Source organism: Silurus aristotelis, assembly GCF_946808225.1.
Source record: "Silurus aristotelis genome assembly, chromosome: 21".
Lineage (NCBI taxonomy): Eukaryota > Metazoa > Chordata > Actinopteri > Siluriformes > Siluridae > Silurus > Silurus aristotelis.
This window is the reverse complement of record NC_139594.1, coordinates 14,444,412-14,463,351: the sequence shown is the minus strand read 5'-3', so window position 1 is coordinate 14,463,351 and position 18,940 is coordinate 14,444,412. Positions and strand designations below refer to the sequence as shown.

Here is an 18,940-nt window from a genome sequence, read left to right as displayed (position 1 = left end):
AAAGAATTGTGTATTAAATATTGGCAAATTTATTCAAAATAAAAAAAACTAAAATAGCATGTGTGCAGTATTTGCAATGTTTGTTCAATACTTTCACCCAGTGCTTGAATTGAGTCAAGTCTTACAGGGGGTCCCCAGTTAAATAAAAATAATCTTGGGGACCCCCCTAAGTCTATTTGTTACTTGTCATGGCGGGTCTCTAATGCCTTATGCTCTCAATTCGAGCACTGCTTTCATCCATTTTGGAATAAGGCTGTAACATAACAGAATGTAGAAAAAGTGAAGCGCTGTAAATACTTTCCAGATGCACTGTATAAACATCTACATCATATATATATTTTTTTCATCCAGTTCCCACCATGCACCATACTGGGGACTTCCAAAATGCAACAGGTAAATTTGCTTCAAATCAAATTCTGTAACATACAAATACGAAAAAAGCTACATATTATTATACTGTATTACATAACAAATATTCATAGTAATATTGTAATGTTTAAAAGTAATTGATTCTGAATACAACTGAAGGCAAAAACCACCCATGTCACTTCCAATATATGTGAAGGTGCTTAAAATAGCGGTTTTATTCCAAAAGCAATTGTAGGTTGCCTAAGGTACATTCTAGTGCAAAATTCTGGTGCATTTTTGTCCAAAGGTGGACATTTATGGTAGGAAAAAAGAGTTAAAGTTAATAATCAAAAGGTTCTCAAAACCAAAAAATGTCACTCTGAAGAACCCTTTCTGACACAGCTATGGTTAATTATATAATGCTTAAATTAGCCAAGATAAATAAACTGAGCTAAGTTAAATGATAGATTGATAGAAAGACAACTTTAATGCAAAAGTCATATTGTGTGGTTTTGTTTAGTATACAGAGAGAATATGGAATCATGCAGTGGAGAAGATTCCCCCATTTACTCTCCTGTGAGTGCTGATGTTGAGCCCTTCTCAAATGACTCTGATGATGGTGGTGACACTGATGACTATGATGATGTTGCTAACTACTCACAAACACCACTGATGTGAACAGCACTGATGTAGTAGCCTTTTTTTTGTAGTTTGTTAGTTAAATATTCCTGAGAATCGAATGCCAAGCTGCCACTCTTCGGGCCCTTAAGCGAGGCACTTAACCCTCTGTGCTCCAGGGATGCTGTAACATGGCTGACCCTGCACTCTATCACTTCGTAACATCACTGGGATATGCAAAGAAAGAATCTTACTGTGCTGTAAAGTATGTGTGACTGTATAATGCATCTTTTGTTCCTTTATTTCTTTTCTTGTACATTTTGCAGTCATTTTGAACATGTAAAGACGTTCAGACTATGTATTTTAAAGTGCTGGTCTAAAGCTAGCCATCTGGCAATGTTATATATTTGCACATGGAAATCCCAGCACTTTCACTCTGAGAAGGTTTATATTGTATGTACGTAATATGTAATACATATGTACTACATAATTACACTCTTTGAAAAATTGAATCACACTGACAATGAAAGGAAGCTGATAGTTTACAATTTGCATCAATTCAAGTGTTGGCCAGTTGAACATTTTATTTGTAAAAAAAATCTAAGAATGAATAACTAAATTCCAAAATGTAATTTTTTTTTTTTTTTTTATAATTTTTCCTGCTGTCACGTTTATCAGGTTGTAAATAAAATAATTGTATAAAACTTGCAAAGAACTATGATATGCAGTTCCTGAATTGACCACACTGTGTCGCTATATACATTTAAGACTGGTAAGTGTCTCTTCTGGACTTTCGGAATGATTTATACGTTGATTTATAGGGTATTGATAACATCAAAATTTCACACAATAAGGGTTTATTATTATAAAAAAAAGTTATAATAATTAGAGGTCCAAAAACCAAGGTAAAGAATTTAAATGTGACCATGTATCGCCACTGTTTTGATATCAATTATTGTAGCAGACACCAGCACAGAGAACCAAAATGTCAGACGTTTTTTATTTCTACACTCGCCCTGCCCCAATCCCCACAACACATGATAGTGCATCAGGCTGGTAATTGGCAGACAATTTGCATATCATGACAGCCACCAGTTGGCTAAAAAGCCTTGTTGCTGTTTACAGTTTCCTATTTTTCCTCCCATTGTCTCTTCACTTTGCCCACCCATTTCCACCTACCAGCCAGCTATTTTATTAGTGATACCAGCTAGGAAAGGTGAGGGTTCCTTTACTGAGACATTTATAATCAGCCGGATATATCTTTTTCAGCTGCTGCTCACATGACCAAAATGAAATCTTCCCTATTCTGCATATTTGGGATCATGAACACCCACAATTGACAAGTGTGAAAAGGGGGAAAAAAGAATGCCACCTCTTCCACCCAGAAACCTCTACTGCAACTAAGAGGCATGACAAACTTACCTCATGTAAAGTCCTGGTTTAAAGTAGAAGAACATGATCAGAGCCCTGATCTCAATCCAACTGAACACATGTAGACCGGCCTGAGTGCGGTGGACTTACATGCTCTTTGATCACTGCAATTTTAAACACCATATCATGCAAAATACATCATATCCATCCACAGTTTTTACTCACTGACATCAGAATTTGGTATATATGTTTAAAGGTTTACTTTGATTTTCATTGAGGCTACCCAACACCTTTTATGTTCATCTTGTGGCCACATGTACTCTAACGGCTTGAGTGGCTGTTTGACATTTATTTGACATTTGACTTGTACTTTGATTTGGTTACAGTGAATCAAAAGACTGCTTCCTTTCTGATACCCTTATTGCAACTAGAATGCATCATGCAAATGAGGCATAGCTGTCACTGAATGAGACAAAGCGCACGGTGCAGCAAAACTGCAAGTGGGCATTCAGAAAGGCAACAGGATGTGAAGAAATATTAAGCTGTAAAAACTTAAAAGGTCTTGACCAAAATCCACTTTTGGCCGTCTTTGCCATGTTGGTCAGTGTTGACCTTTCAGTGACTGTTCAAAAGACCCAAGCTTTGTTATTTTGTTTGTCAGACGTCTCATCTTTCAGAAACATGTCTGACACCCTTCTTTGATATGTTTGCTTTATTTGCATTCATTCAGAATTAGTAGTCTTTTAAGGACCTTTGACAAACTCTGGCACTCCTTCTTGGATTGTGTCCTGGCTAAGTTTTCTCTGTCTTTAATAATAATAATAATAATAATAATAATAATAATAATAATAATAATAATAATAATAATAATGATAATAATAATATAAAAGTAATGATAATAATAATAGTACTACTACTACTACTACTACTAATAATAATGATATTAAAAATATAAAAAATAACAATTATTATTCTTTTGGGCTTGGTTCTTAGTAGTTGTTTAAGAGATATTTTTTTTTTATAGAAAGTCAGAATGTTATTTTTTTTATTAAATCTGAGTTGGTATCTATTGATTTGATATTCCATGCTGAAAATGTCAGCAAAGAAATGTTAAATAAAAAATACTTATAAATATTAAAATGTTTCAATGGTGATACTGATTTTAGATGCTTGTTCATAAACAGCTTACTCACAGTAATTACAAAAATTGATCACACATATCAAAATTTTATGATGGAACTCAACAAAAGGAATCCAGCTTTACTGTTCTATTATCATTACCAATTGCATAATGCCTGGACCTGTGATTAGAGAATGTCTATCACTGAAATTCAACAGGTGAAATTCAGAAATTATGGTCTATTTGTTTCTTTTTTCCTTTTTCTTCTTCTTCTTCTTCTTCTTCTTCTTCTTTTTTAACAGTATTTTGTTATATTTTAGACAGTTTTAGTTAATAGTTCTCAGTGTCCGTCATCTACATGTGCATAAGGTCTTGGCTTTCAGAATGTCTGGTGTTTATACTTTGCAATTAGGACTGCATGTAATGCGTACTTAATTAACATGATCTAATTTCCATCTCATGCTCTTGTCCACCTGTGATTTTGTTCCTCCATGTTTATTTCCACGCCACATGGATGGTTAAAAGCTCTGTGCAATTTGAATCCATTAGAAACTATATATTAACAATATTTTGTATTCATATATTTATTCATCTTTGAACATCTTACACATAGCAGTTCCCATTAATCACACTATCACTATCTGAGTGGCTTCGTGGTCACTTGGGGTCAGCAAGATTTAAATTTTTTTGTAATATTTGGCAACATTTCCTTTACTTTTCAGCTGCTGTGTATGAATTATCGACTGAAAAGATAAACGTGACCTCTGTGGGACAGAAAATGATGTAAACAGAAGAATAGCAAATGATATTGACCACCAACATCTGAGAAGTGAATACCTGCCTGTCAATCAGGTGGCATGTAAATGATAACTCAACACAAGCTTGCGTTTTTGTGTAAAGGCGCTTTAGAACCAGAGCTGTGTCCAAATCACAGAGAACCACCATAAATCAAAAAAGAGCTTGTCACCCCACAAGAGTGTTGGAGAACCTGGTGTTTTTCCTTTAAGAAAGAGAAGAAATGTTTAAAATGCCACACATATTTAATCAGTCACAATCAAGAGATTCGTCTTCAGCTTTATCTAAGACTGTTTGACTAACTGGCTTATTATCTTATTCTTCAGGAATGTTCGCCAAGGTGATTACACAGGATTTTTCAAATTGCTCAGACAAATGTTTGAAGGAAAAATTCCACTTGCTCACGAGAGCTTTGTACAGTGTCATTTGTCTCGGTAATGCACCTCGGCCCTCTTATGCTACTGGATGTGTTATGAATTTGGAGTCAAGTCAAGTCAAGTGCACATGTGCAACATTTAGTGCAAAAAACGGAAGGAGAAAAAAAAAACCTAACCAAAACAACAGACAACATGAAACAAGGAAAAACAGTAACACAGTACAAAAGGTTGTACAAAAAGAATTGTCCATATACAAATCAAGTATAAATACTAGACATGTAAACATTTGGCTTTTATTGGCCAATTGGATTTGATTTGTAAACAAAAAGTGGGCAGAAATGCATAAAGTGCAGATACACTACAGTGTGAGATGCGTGCAAGTACACAGGACAATAAATACACAACATTACTAAATAACACAATCGGTGAGATATTGGTCTAATCTCAAATTTCAGTGTGTATTTAGGGTTATAGTAATTGTAGTAGGTGGTTAGAGGGAAGGGTAATGTTTGGACCATGAAGAGATGAGAGGGGATCCTGCTTCAGGGGAGAATTTATTGTCGAGTGGTGCTCTGGTGGGTGGAAATGTAAATGCAGTTTGATCAAATTTATTCACCTAAAGCATTAACCTGTAGTTGCTAGCATTTATATATTAAAGCATCTCTGAGGATCAGTCCTGCCACCAGAACTCTTGTTATAAAGGTGCAACAGTATCTACAGTTCTTAAGGAGTCGTACGTAAGACAACCACAGTGCAGCTCTGCAGCTCTGCAGCTCTGCAGCTTGTGAATCAAAAGCCCCTGCAAAGGGTGGTGAAAACCCCAACGTATCTTTGGCCCCCAATTACATGCCAGTGAGCACCTTCACTACAGTAAATGTCTGCGCAGAGACTCCACACTTTCCAGTCCCTGAAGCCATTCAGAAGGAGATACAGGAACATTTGTACCAGAACCAGGGTCAGGGCCTGCCTTTTTCCAACTGAAATATTATTATTATTTTTTTTCCCCACTCAACAGCTTCTGCACATTTGCACTGCCACAGCCTTTATATTTATTTGCTGTACATATATTTACAAATGTATCTATATCTATCTATCTATATGGACAAAAGTATTCGCAAAGCCAGCTTTATTAATATGTGGATTGAAATGGAAGTTCTTGAATGGTCTGCTATAGAGCTCTGAACTCATCCCTCTTAATCACCTTTGGATGAATGTGAATGCTGACTGCACCCCAGGCCTCCTCACCTCAATACATCAGTACCTGACTGTTCTAACACCCTTGTGATTGAATGAGCAAAATCTCCACAATCACACTCCAAAATCTAGCAGAACATCAGAAGTGTGGAGGCTATTATAACAGCAAATGGAGACAATGCAGGATGATATGCTCAAAATAGTATATACAAATCTTATGACCAGGTGTTCACAAACCTTTGTCAATGTAGTGTTTACTCATTGCTTTGCTAATATAATTGCTGGCTCATACAAATTGCTATATATAATTTGTGTGAGCCAGCAGTTATATTAGCAAAGCAATGAGTTATCTTTTTAGAAACATTTGTGTCTAAAAGACAAGCAGATGTGGTTCTGTAAGCATACTTGCGTTACTAATCTAGTACAAAGTTTATAAATGCATTTGAAGTTGGACCACTGAACAAAATTAGGAAGGAATGTCTGTTTGTTAAATGTGGAGCTGGAATATGTTCCAATAATCCTTGTTCCTAAAACAATGAAAAGTAAATAAAAAGTCAAGCAAAGAAAGAGATTCAAAGATATGAGACTATAACATAGATATTCATCATTTCCCATTTTAAATTATCCTTATATATTTTTTCTTTATTTTGTCTTTTATGCTGGTTTGACCTCAGTGTCCTTATTTGTTCCTGCGTCGCTGTTATGATTGTTGAACATCCAACAAATCTCTAAAGTTTACACTGACTTAATGCCGGAGGTTACAAAGAGATTTGCCAGCCAGCTGTGATGCTGCCTGTTGTTCTTCAGATGCTTGTTCCAGCTTCTCTTTTTACACAATACAGGTTAAGACCTTCAGATGCTCAAATAATGCCACCACGGTTCCTAGGATGGTGTTCATTACGAGGTGTTATCTGTGATATCAGGGTCCCTTACTACAGGCCAGTTGAGGCTCCTGTGTGTCACTTGGATATGCTCTACTCAGGCTGAATAACACAACAGGGCTTTATTTCCCAAGAGCAGGTTAAGCACATGGGGCAAATGATAAAAGAACAGTCTTCTCACCAACACCTAAAAAAGCTCACACATCACCCTGGTCCTCCGCTCGCTTCACTGGCTTCCGGTGTGGTATAGGGTGGAGTCCTGTTGTTTGTTTTCAAAGCCATCAATTGTCTTGCCCCGGCCTACCTCACCAGATTAATAACAGTTTACCAACCAGCCAGAACTCTCCGTTCCTCTGGACATACCTCTCTGGTCACTCCTAAGTACAGATGTAAAAAGTTTAGTGGCCGGTCATTTGCTGTCCAGGGACCAAAGCTGTGGAATGCTCTTCCAGCTCACATTCGATCCATCACTGTGCTGAGTGTTTTAAAATCGCAGTTGAAAACTTTATTCATACAAGCTTTTAACACGTAGCCCTGATTCAACTGCTATGTTACATATATATTGTGTTCTTATATTTTTAAATTTTTGTATTTCTTATATTTTTATTGTCTACTGTCGATTTGTTATTTTTATTTTTTACTGGAAAGTGCCTTGTGCTCCTTTTGGTTGCTGTAAGGCGCTATATAAATAAACCTTGATTTGATTTGATTTGAGTTCAGTTGTTTGTGCTGGGGTCACACTGGCAAAGGAGGAGGGGAATCCTCCTCTGCTAATCACTGATATAGTATATAATAAGGGGTAGCTCAGTGTTTAAGGTGTTGGACTTCTGATCAGATGTTCGTAAGTTCAAATCCCAGCACCACTAAGATGCCAATGCTGGGCCCTTGAGCAAAATCTTTAACCTTTAGCTATATAAATGAAATCATTGTAAATAACTCTGAATAAGGGCATCTGCCAAATGCCATAAATGTAAATGTAAAATAAGTTAACAATTATACAGCTGATTCTTGTTATTGGCTGTAAATCAGTTTCTTTATTCAAATCTATATTTTTTTTATAGATAAATATGTTTGCTTTAGTATAATACTATTATTAATTCTAAGTGGTTTTTAGAGGGTGTAGTAAGGAATATTGTCTTTTTATTATTATTAAAAAACAGAATTATCACATGTACATGAGTACATATATACTATAGGTATTCAGACTCTTAATTAGGTAATTAGGTCCATTTCTCTTGTCTTCTCTTGTCTTGTTGTACGGTTAAGTTGATACCAATAAGCCACAGTCCAAATGGAATTACATGGTGTTGAAGTTTACTACCCATGTTGGTTCAGTATTCCTTTAACCCCAATTAAGTCTCCAACCTTCCCTGCTCCAGAACAACCATAAAACATCTATGTTTGCTTTCAACTCTTTAAATTCTTCTGTTAGAGCCAAAAATCCCACATTTGAACTCATCTGTCCAGATAACCTTCATGAGGGGTTTTGCTTTTTAATCTAGATTATTGGATATTAACAAAAGGAGCATGCATGTGTTAAAAATAAATAAATAAATAAATAAAAAAATTTCTACTCCTTTCTATTCCTTTCTTTGCAGCACGTTATCAGACCTCAGTGGTAGACGTATCTCTTTGTTAAATTCATATCTGGTGTTTTTCTTCCATTTGTCTTATTACTGGAAACTATTTATTTTGTTGCGCTTTTTTTGTAGTTTTAGTCTGCTTTGTTGTTTTAAAGGAAATTATGTGGTGCTCTCTTTCATTTAAAAACATTAGAAAAAGCTGATAGAGAATTTTAGCAGATGCTTCATTTTCATAGAATTTACTCCTGCACTGTTTCAGCTGGTCATCAGGGACCTTCATGCGTTTGAACAGTCATATACACTCTAACAGTAATGCTTTCATGTCAATGCCTAAACTTTAGGCAACTTTCGCAAAATCGTCTTTACCCTTCAGTGCCCGGGGTTCATCATGGAGACGAGGACCAGGGCTTGTTAGTGTAAAGATCGTATATCATATATAGATTTTTTTTTCCAATGCCTGAAAGATTAGGTGCCATGTCTTAAACTGAGACACACATAGCCTGTCACTGCTATGATATTCACAGAGCAAAGACTGAGCCCAGGAACAGATCTCAGTTATTTCCTATTCGCAGTCCATTTGTAATTCTCGGTATATAAACATTTAACACGTGAGTCATTAGACCTGAATACTGGCAAGATTTAGCGCTCGGTTTTGCAGCCTCATTTGAAATGACATACTGAAGCTGTCCAGTTCTTGTGCCTGACGTGCCTCATTGGGAACAGTACGTGATATTTGCCATATAGGAGCTGAACTGACACCTCATCTTCAAAACTCAGTCTGTAAAAGCTCAGACTCTATTAATTTATGCTGCTCGGAGTTCATTGTGTTTTGATGTTAACAGACTTGAAAGCATCATCCTGCATAGTCTTTATGCTTTTATTATTTCAGAAAATGACAAACAACAAAGGATGTTATGGCTGCTAAAACCAGAGCACAGACTGTTAAAGAGTTATTGGCCACTTGCATGCATTATCTGAATTATCTGAATAATTCTCCATTGAAAACCAAAAGGGTTTGGATTGGTACTAAATGCTATCCCCTGCTTGTCCAGGGTCATTCTAGGGGTAAAATGAAATCAGCATGTCCAGTTAAAGTAAATAATCAGTCCTCTCTCGATGGATGTCTGAGGGCCAATTGATGTCATTTGTTCCTAGGAGCTAATTGTGCCCAATCAGGCCTCAGTGCCAATGAAGTGATTGACACTTTGTGCAGAGTGTTGACTTTGGACCTAGGGTAGAGGATTACATCACTCAGTTTGCTCTAGAAGTAGTAAATTGTTGGCAATGATAGCAGACCAGGTGAGCTGTAGAAGACCAGTCTGTAAATTATGATCATAGAATATCCATTAATGCTCAGTGTTTTGCATGCAGTAGAATAATTAAATATATTTTTGGATATAGAGATACAAATATATTTTTTATCATCCTGAGCAAGCACGTTTAAATAGTCTCAAATATAATATTTAACAGAAATACACACTACTATATGAAAATATACAAACTTATGAACAAAACAGAAATGACTGAATCCATGAACAGAAAACTGAACATGGGCGTGAACAAAAACAACAAAGAATGACAAACTTAAGACAATGAGTGAAATGCAGAGTGTGACTAAATACATGTGCTCATTAACAGTAAAAACAGGAAACAGGTGTGTGTGTGTGTGTGTGTGTGTGTGTGTGTGTGTGTGTGTGTGTGTGTGTGTGTGTGTGTGTGTTATCAGTGACATGCAATGGAATTGCAGTAGCTGCTGGGAAACATAGTCCATGGTCCATAATCCTGACCTGCTGTTATAATTGGGATTAGTCTATGCTGTAGTGATGAGACTGTGACAAACAAGTCACTGCTTGTGTATTTTGTTAATGTTTAGCATGGTCTGTTTTTTTTATTGTATTTAATGTTGTGAAATATATTCACAGTTTAATCTACTACAGTATATTAAATAAAAAAATGAAATAATGAATAGGTGCTTACAATGCAGACCTTCAGCTTTCATTTGATGGTATTTACATCCAAGTTTTTTTATACTTCGTTGTGAATCCACTTTAGGACTATTTCAAGAATTCCCCAAAAATTATAAAACATTTCCCTGCTTAATGGTTTCAGTACCTTCTCAAATCTCATATACTGTTAATTTTCACTTTTTATGAAGCCATGAAGTTATTTGTGAGTGTAGTCTAAGTAAAAAAAGTCTCTTGAATTTGAATTATTGTGTTAACACAGTCTGCCCCCATCAGGTGAAATCAGAAATAAAACCTGTGGAATTCTGCATCAAAATGCACAAGACACTACAACTGCTTAAAATAAAAAAATATTATTATAATTATTCTAATATAATAATAATAATAATAATAATAATAATAACAACAATGATTATTATTATAATTATTCTAATATGATAATAATAATAATAATAACAATAATAATTAATAATAATAAATCATTATAATAATAATAATACCAGAAACTGCTTGAGGTGGATCTGGAACCTCCACTCAGGTGGAACACTGTAAATCTCTGGAACTGTGGCTTCAATGGGGAAACACTTTCTTCTGCCTCTGGCATGTTCATTAGGGAAAACTTATAGGGATAATGTATAGAAATAAATTGTATACATTTTAATTGTATTAATAATATAAATATATTTGTAATCTATTTCTTTCACTAAAGCTGCTTTGTGACAGTCTTCATCAAAAAAGTAAATTATAAAAAAATAAAAAAAACATTTAATTGAATTAAACTTGGACTCCTCTTAATCTGAGGCTACTGTTATTCAAAATAAGATTTTAAAAATATATTTTTAAACATTAAAAAAACATCTAGTGGTGAAGCCCATTGTTACAGAAGGAGTCTTCACTGTCAGTGCTTTGTATTCATCCTGCCTCAGGAGAGCCTTCAGGTAAAGGCCGGTTTTGCTTTAAGTAAATGCAACATACTCAGAGGACATGACGAATGAACTGAGAAGTATGTGTTGTTCCTACAGTTTCACCACACCTTCAGAAATGTTGGAAATGTTTAAATAAGTTGCTTCCAAAAGTGAGGTCAAATGATTGAGTGCTAGTTTTACTGTCTGTAACATAGCCATTGAGTCATGCTGTTAAAAAATTGGTGCAGAGTTTTTATCATCCAGAAGAAACTTGCCAAGTAATTATCTAACCCTTGTCATAAACTGTGAAATCAACAGTTCTCCAGCTTACTCTTTCTAACAAAGTTCAAATGCAAAATAGCAGAGCAGTGATTATGTGATGAAAAGGTTTCTCACTAATATTGATTGACACTAAGAGGTGACACAGTCTCCAACTTCAAGAAACCCACTCCGGTGTCTCCAACCTCACAGCACCACTTTAACCTTGCAAATTCCTCAGATTCCTTTGAACGTGGGCCACGAGCCCCTCTGTGGCCATGGTTAAGATGACTGATGATATTTACTACCATTAGGCACTACCAGCCAATTAACCCTTTGACTCCTATAAGTGACCTGATAGAGTGGCTTTGAGATGCATGCTTAAATCTCCATGTGAATGTGCTCCCATTTCCAGGATCAGATCCCAGAGCAATCAACACTTAGAGGTTAGAAAGGTTAGCTTGAAGGCCACGCTCAGTCTAGAATACATTCTGTCTGTTTGCAGGTGTGTGGAGCTACAATTACATCATTTTATCTCTCCCTCGCTTTCTCTCTCTCTCCAACTCTTTCTCTCTCTCTCTCTCTCTCTCTCTCTCTCTCTCTCTCTCTCTCTCTCTCTCTCTCTCTCTCTTTCTCTCTAACTCTCTCTCTCACTCTCTCTTTCTCTCTCTCTTTCTCACTCTCTCTCTCTCTCTCTCTCTCTCTCTCTCTCTCTCTCTCTCTCTCTTTCTCACTCTCTCTCTCTCTCTCTCGCTCTCTCTCTCTCTCTCTCTCTCTCTCTCTCTCTCTCTCTCTCTCTCTCTCTTTCTCTCTAACTCTTTCTCTCTCTCTCTCTCTCTCTCTCTCTCTCTTTCTCTCTAACTCTTTCTCTCTCTCTCTCTCTCTCTCTCTCTCTCTCTCTCTCTCTCTCTCTCTCTTTCTCTCTAACTCTCTCTCTCACTCTCTCTCTCTCTCTCTCTCTCTCTCTCTCTCTCTCTCTCTCTCTCTCTCTCTCTTTCTCTCTCACTCTCTCTCTCACTCTCTTTCTCTCTCTCTCTCTCTTTCTCTCTCTCTCTCTCTCTTTCTCTCTCTCTCTCTCTTTCTCTCTCTCTCTATAATATAGAATGATTTGTTTATTAAGGATAAGATTTTACAATTTTACTATTGTTTTTAAGGATAAAACTAACCCCTTATAAATTATTGTAAAATATTTATTTAATACACTTAAGTCAGAAAAAAACATATTTAATGTGATATCTAATGTATATTATTAGAAAATATATAGAATTCATATACATATATTACTTGTACCTGAAATGTGGTGTCGTAATATGTGTGTAATATAAGGAGTTGCATTATGTACCGAGAAAATAAAGCCCTTTAAAATTGCTTCGGCATTTTGAAATTGAGTAGTTATAATTAATAAAAATATTGAAAATCAAAAAATTTAGTTCTAAAGAAACATTAGTTAAAACATATATTTCTTAAACATTTAGGCTAAGTAATTTTCTATCCATTTAAAGAAGATATGTGAGCTAGCTAGTTAGGAAAACAGATAAATAAATAATCAAACTGTATCAGGTTCAGCAATATCAAGTTTTGGGTTACAAAAATATATATATGTCTATTCATATATATTTAACAGTGTGGACCCTTAAACAAATCTATGAATTTGATGGGGCTTTTTTAAAATGGGGAAGGTGGGAACTTCTATTGCCTGCAGTAAATGTGACTCCGATAATTGTATTCCCAACCTCCCTTCTCATCTTTAACTTAGCCTCAGAAACTTCCTTTTCCAGCCTGTTAGTGTCAAAGCACATTTCCGTCTCTCTCACACGGGTTTCAAATGAGGCCTGTCTCTCAAGAGCAAGACAGGTTTTGGGTTTCCCTCAGAAGACCAGGGGCTTCACAATCAATAAACACTTTGCTGATTTTTATTGAACATAAAGCCATATTTCACCTCTGCCACAGGTTTTATATATATGTATATATAAAGTATTTAAACAACGAGCAGAGAAGCTGGTGGCTGGTTGTGTTCGTGAGCACATTTGAAACTGATCTTATAAGCATGGTACTGTTGAAAATGCGAATAACCATGGAGCCCTGGCAAATAGTTTGAATGTCAATGTTTAATGGTCCTCGAAATTTCAAATGACTGCATTTATTTTAGTGTATATATTTCATACATTGGCTTTTCAGATGTGGTCTTTTCAAAAGCCGAACCATTAGGACCATAATACGTTAGAATAATGGTGTGTTAGTAACATGTTCGCAGTCATGTTAAAGCTGAGACTTTCTGGGACTAATTATAAATATTTGAAATACTGTAGAGGCAAAAGTACGCTTATGTTGGTTCACGAGGAAATTCTCAAGCAAACTATTTCAATTTTATAACTTTAAATTGAATTTAACTGCAGTATAAAACATTAAAATCATTATAATAGAACTTGTTGCAAATTATAAGGAAATTTGATTGATAATGTCATTGAAATTATTTGTTTTGCACATATACGGCCTATTTTTGCCCATACATAAATACATATTATATATGCCCCACTGCATATTTGAAAACCTTAGACACCCTTTATCAACGCTCTTATGAACTCATCATTGAATGACAGAGTTTACACTGGCACTAAGATTTTATCTCACTGAATGTTATTAATAAACTAACAAACCATTTTGGGGACATTACAACAAATACTGTTTCTAATATTAAAAGAAACACTGGTCAATAAAGTAATGTCTAGAGTTTGAATGTATTGTATGAGGGATATATATATAGCATGTGAACTGAACAGCATTACAGCACAACACTTTCTCTGTTTCTTTGCTGATTTAAGTATGTGATGATTAAGATCACCCTATATCATAGTGTGCTTCCAACTTTGTGATAACAGTTTGGGAAAGAACAACATGGCTAGAAAAGTCAGGTTTATAAACATATATAGTATAGTACAGGTATATGACTGGTATACAGTATAGGTATATGAACATATAGTGTGTGTTTGTGTGTGTATGTATATATATTTAATGTGAGGCATGTAAAATATAAAAGACAGATGGCAGAGAGTGTATGGGTGTGTGTGGAGCAACATAAGGATCAGGTAGTTACAGGGTAATTTAAGTATATTAACAGAGCTGTCGATATTGTGGTTGTTGTGCTGAGGTATTTGTACAGGCTGTCCTCCGTAACTATAATACAATTAGCAAACACTTTTTCACGGAGAGAAAACAGACGTGGTGTCAAAAAAGTTAGCAATACCACCTCCTAGCTCCCAGATCAATCATAATCTTGGGTTTCAGTCCATGCAGAGTTTTGCACATGGGTTCTGCCACATGAGTTTACTCCAGAATGTCTGGTTACTCACTGCCTAAAAACAATAAATTTACTTTAACAAACTGCCTTACTAAATGATAAATGTGTGTGTGTATATATATATATATATATATATATATATATATATATATATATATATATATATATATAGGGTATATCCCAGCCTCAAGAACAGTGTCCTAGATGAAGTGGTTACTGAAGATACATGAATGAAGGAATAGAAGATAAATGCTTGTGGAATGTAACTGTTCTATAAAGATGAGTGGGTGCTCTGGGAATGTTCCCATTATAGTGTCTGTAAATGTTATTGCTACATATTTATTTGGAATGTTACTTGAATATTTCCACAGTTTCTTGTGTAACTGGGTTTATTACAGTATATATATGCATTATATTAATAAAGTAAGCCATTGTTATCCATCTATCCAGTCATCCATCCATTTATCCATCCATTTATCCATCCATCCATCCATCCATCCATCCATCCATCCATCCATCCATCCATCCATCCATCCATCCATCCATCCATCCATCCATCTAGCCATCTATCAATCCTTTGCACATATGTCTCATTGTATATAACCACCTTTCCGTGTACTGTTTATTTATATTCATATTATTCATTCATCTGTCATTATTTATTTATATCATATATTATAGCCCTACCAACCTGTACATATGTAAATATGTTACACTGCTATCAGATCAGTCTACCTTTAATGCATTTTTATAGACAATTATAATCTAATCTTTGACAACATGTTAAAAACTTACTGAATGTTACAATAACATTTGGGATAATCAAACGTAAACTTGTTTGAAAAAGAGTAACAATAAGAGATACAATGCTGTGCTGAAGAATATTCCTTCCACAACAGATACCATATTTAATGTCAGTTTTATTAGTGTTGTGCAAGAATGTATCTTTATGGTGATCTCATCCCATTCCTTAGAGAACCAGACGTGCTCCAATTACTTGGGCTTAGCTTTGTCTGTGTTTAAATACAGGGACAGTGAATATTGGTAAATCTTTGCCTTTATAAATGTCCACCATGCTCATACATCTTTACATACATACATACATTACATACATACTTTACATACATGTACAGAATAGTGAATCCTGAAATAATTCTGTCATTGTGAATGTGTTAGCGTGAGACTTTACTCTTAAGAATTGACTTGCTTAAAATAAGATGAATAGTCTGTATGCCTTGAATGCTGAATATAATGACAAAATAAATTAAAACGGTGTAAGGTCTGACTTATCTACAATCATTGCCTTTTGATGTAAGAATACAGTGATGTGTCCTATTAAAAGGTTCTTTTCATGCACTTATAATTATAGAAAAAGAACATACTCAATCTAGACCCTCCCCATATGTTTCACATTTCCACCTATAAAGACTATAAAGCAAGGCTACAGCTGCTGTCATCCAAATTTTGCCGCTAATGTATAAAAGAAGTCCAGAACTCTTATTATCATTCAGTCAAAACTCATGCGAAGAGGTCAGACCTGTCTTGCAGCAACTTTCAGTCCTCGGCTAAAAAAACCTAATATACAGTTGGTTAAACCCAGAACAAGCAGTGCTGCTTTTGCCACAACCAAAGCCATATGTTCCCCAGCGCTAACTATTGCAAACATCTGTGTCCCACCACTTTGCTTTATCCCTTGACAGACAGTGCAAAGCTGCTGGCATGACTGTGACCTGAACAGCTTTACAGCAGAGCACCTTCTATGTCTCTTTGATTCGAGTATGTGATGATTAAGAGCAGCAAGCAGGTCTTTGGCTCTTTGAACGAGCAGCGATAGTTCAGATGTGAACTGTGTGGCACGTTACAGAGCTGCAGTAAGATCTACAAAATTTTTTTTCTTTCTATGACAAATTAATGAATTTCTTAAAGGGTTTTCACAAAATTTCAGGTGTATGGTGTTTTCATTCCATGCCTTTTAAATTTAGCAGTGGTTTCTATGATAAATATGTGAAATTGAATAAACTTTATATAAAAAAAATGGAATACATTTCCAAAAAGCCTTATCGTCTTTCTCACACGTCTATTTCCAACTCTGGTTCTTCTTAAAGATACAGGAGTCAATATTTGTAATGTTGATTTACACAAAACAGTAAGAGTTTAATACAATATCTTAAGTTTCTGCTCCTCTGTTGCATATAGTACATTAGATACAATATCCAGACAAAAGTTTTGGGACACCTGACATTTACAGCCATATGTAACTCTTCTCCAAACTGTTATCACAAAGTTGGAAGCACACAGTTCTATAGGATGCATTTTGATGCTTTTCTTTCACTTGAACTTGAAGACCCAAATCTGTTTCAGCATGACAATGTCAATGCTCAAAAAGGCAGTGCCATGAAGATATAGTTTAAATGGTATGAGTTGGACTATATAAAATCTATATAGTATAATAGAGGCAGAAATAGATTTCATGTCAATGTCTGAAGACTGAAGTTTTTTGGTATGTTAGCCAGCTGGCCTGAGATCACTTCTATTTCATTCTCTACAGTTTTATATTGCCCCTATAGCTGGCCTTAAATCACTGGTTAGTGTTCAGGAGTTAAGTGGGGCAGATTAACCTGCTGCCCTTCGTTACAGCTATGTAAACACACCGGGGCACTTTCCTCTTATGAGTTGACTCTGCAAACCTCCTTTCACCTCTCTATTTTATCAGTTGTTTTCTAGGTTGCAAATGTTTGGCGATCTAAAAGAAAAAAAACACACATTGTCTGGGTAGCAAACAAAAGAGGTGAAATAAGAGCAAACAGCTCATTCAGACTAAACTCTGAATATATATATATATATATATATATATATATATATATATATATATATATATATATATATATATATATATATTCTCTACATAGCACATTTTGCTAGCTCACACATTTGTACAATTCCCATTAAAGGTGTTACTGGTGCTTCCTTTTCATCTTCTTCAAACAGGCCTCCATAATTTAAGTCAAAAGATATCAAAAGTTATTTCTGAAAAGTATGGTTTGCCATGTCTGCTGATGATGTCAGTAACTCTACTGTAGTAACTGTTTTGTATTAGAAAGAGGAATTTTGCGTGACAAACACAGATGAGTGGAGTGATACACACAGTGAAACTTCTCCAATGCAGTTACAGTGAATATAAACACTTTTGGAATGCTGCTCGACAAATCAAATTAGTAGACTGGATTTGATTATTGCATATTCTGACTCATTATCACAGTCCATTAAAGAATTCAGCTAAACAATATTTGGGATCATCTTCTAAAATTAAACAAGTAATGTTTAAAGAAATGTTACTATAATTGAACAAAGATTGAAAAATAGACTTGCAATTAAAAATGGTGGCGTTTCGAAAACTTAAATATTTTTAAAGTGAACTTGAAGTAATAAAGATGATTTATCATTAGTAAGCATACTGAGCAGATATTCTGTCCGTTTCGTTTGCCCTATTTCTGGATGGAGTTTTTGCTGCTGAGGATAGTTATACATGCACAATCTAAAGGTCCATTAAGTTACTGAGGAACGTTAAACCTCGAAACCAGGAATATGGATTTGGACTGTAATTAATGTAATATCTTCTACAATAGCTTAGAACTACAGCTGCAGTGAACAATTTTCATAGAGTTTTATGCCTCAGTCTTTATCAGGGAAAGGTTGATAACCTCAGCAATAATTAACCTATGATTAATGGACATTCTGTGTCACTCAGGTGAGGATGATGCTCCCTTTTTAGTTTGGTTCCTTTTAAGGTTTCTTCCTCCTATCACCTCAGGGCAATGGTAGACAAAGAACACAAAGCATGTATTTGAGTTAAAATAGAGATACACTCTGTAAAATATTTCTCCAGTAAATGTAAAAGTGCTCCCTTTGAAAAGAGTACATAATGGGTGTATATAGCGGGAGTATGAAAATCATACTCTCTTGTCCCTACTGCAAATAGTGTGGCCTATTTTTTCCTCTTGTTTTAATCCGTGGTACATCTTTCAATGACATAAATCTTCAGTCGCTGCACTATTAATCAAATTATACAATTAAAAGTGATGATAAAATTTGTATCCACTGATAAATAAAAAGGAGCGACTGATTTAGCAAAATGTAGCTAAATAAAAAGTAAGATATTTAAATTTTTAATGTAATGAAGTTAAAGTCTTCCCAAACAGAAATATTTCAGTAAAGTAAAGATACACAC

General features: G+C 35.1%; 1 protein-coding gene across 4 annotated transcripts in view; it reads left to right on the top strand.

Annotated features, from left to right (window-relative positions):
• LOC310716403 (antigen WC1.1-like) overlaps window positions 1-18,940 on the top strand; it is a 149,595-nt gene that overhangs the window by 14,783 nt on the left and 115,872 nt on the right. For 3 of the 4 annotated variants that reach the window (XM_083523637.1, XM_083523636.1, XM_083523635.1), the window contains 2 exons: window positions 352-393; window positions 869-1,670. The exons of the other annotated variant lie outside the window; for it this stretch is intronic. In XM_083523637.1, the coding sequence (XP_083379763.1) occupies window positions 352-393; window positions 869-1,026 (200 nt within the window). In that variant the 3' untranslated portion in view covers window positions 1,027-1,670. Of the gene's footprint in view, window positions 1-351; window positions 394-868; window positions 1,671-18,940 lie in introns of those variants that run through there. 4 annotated transcript variants of the gene reach the window in all.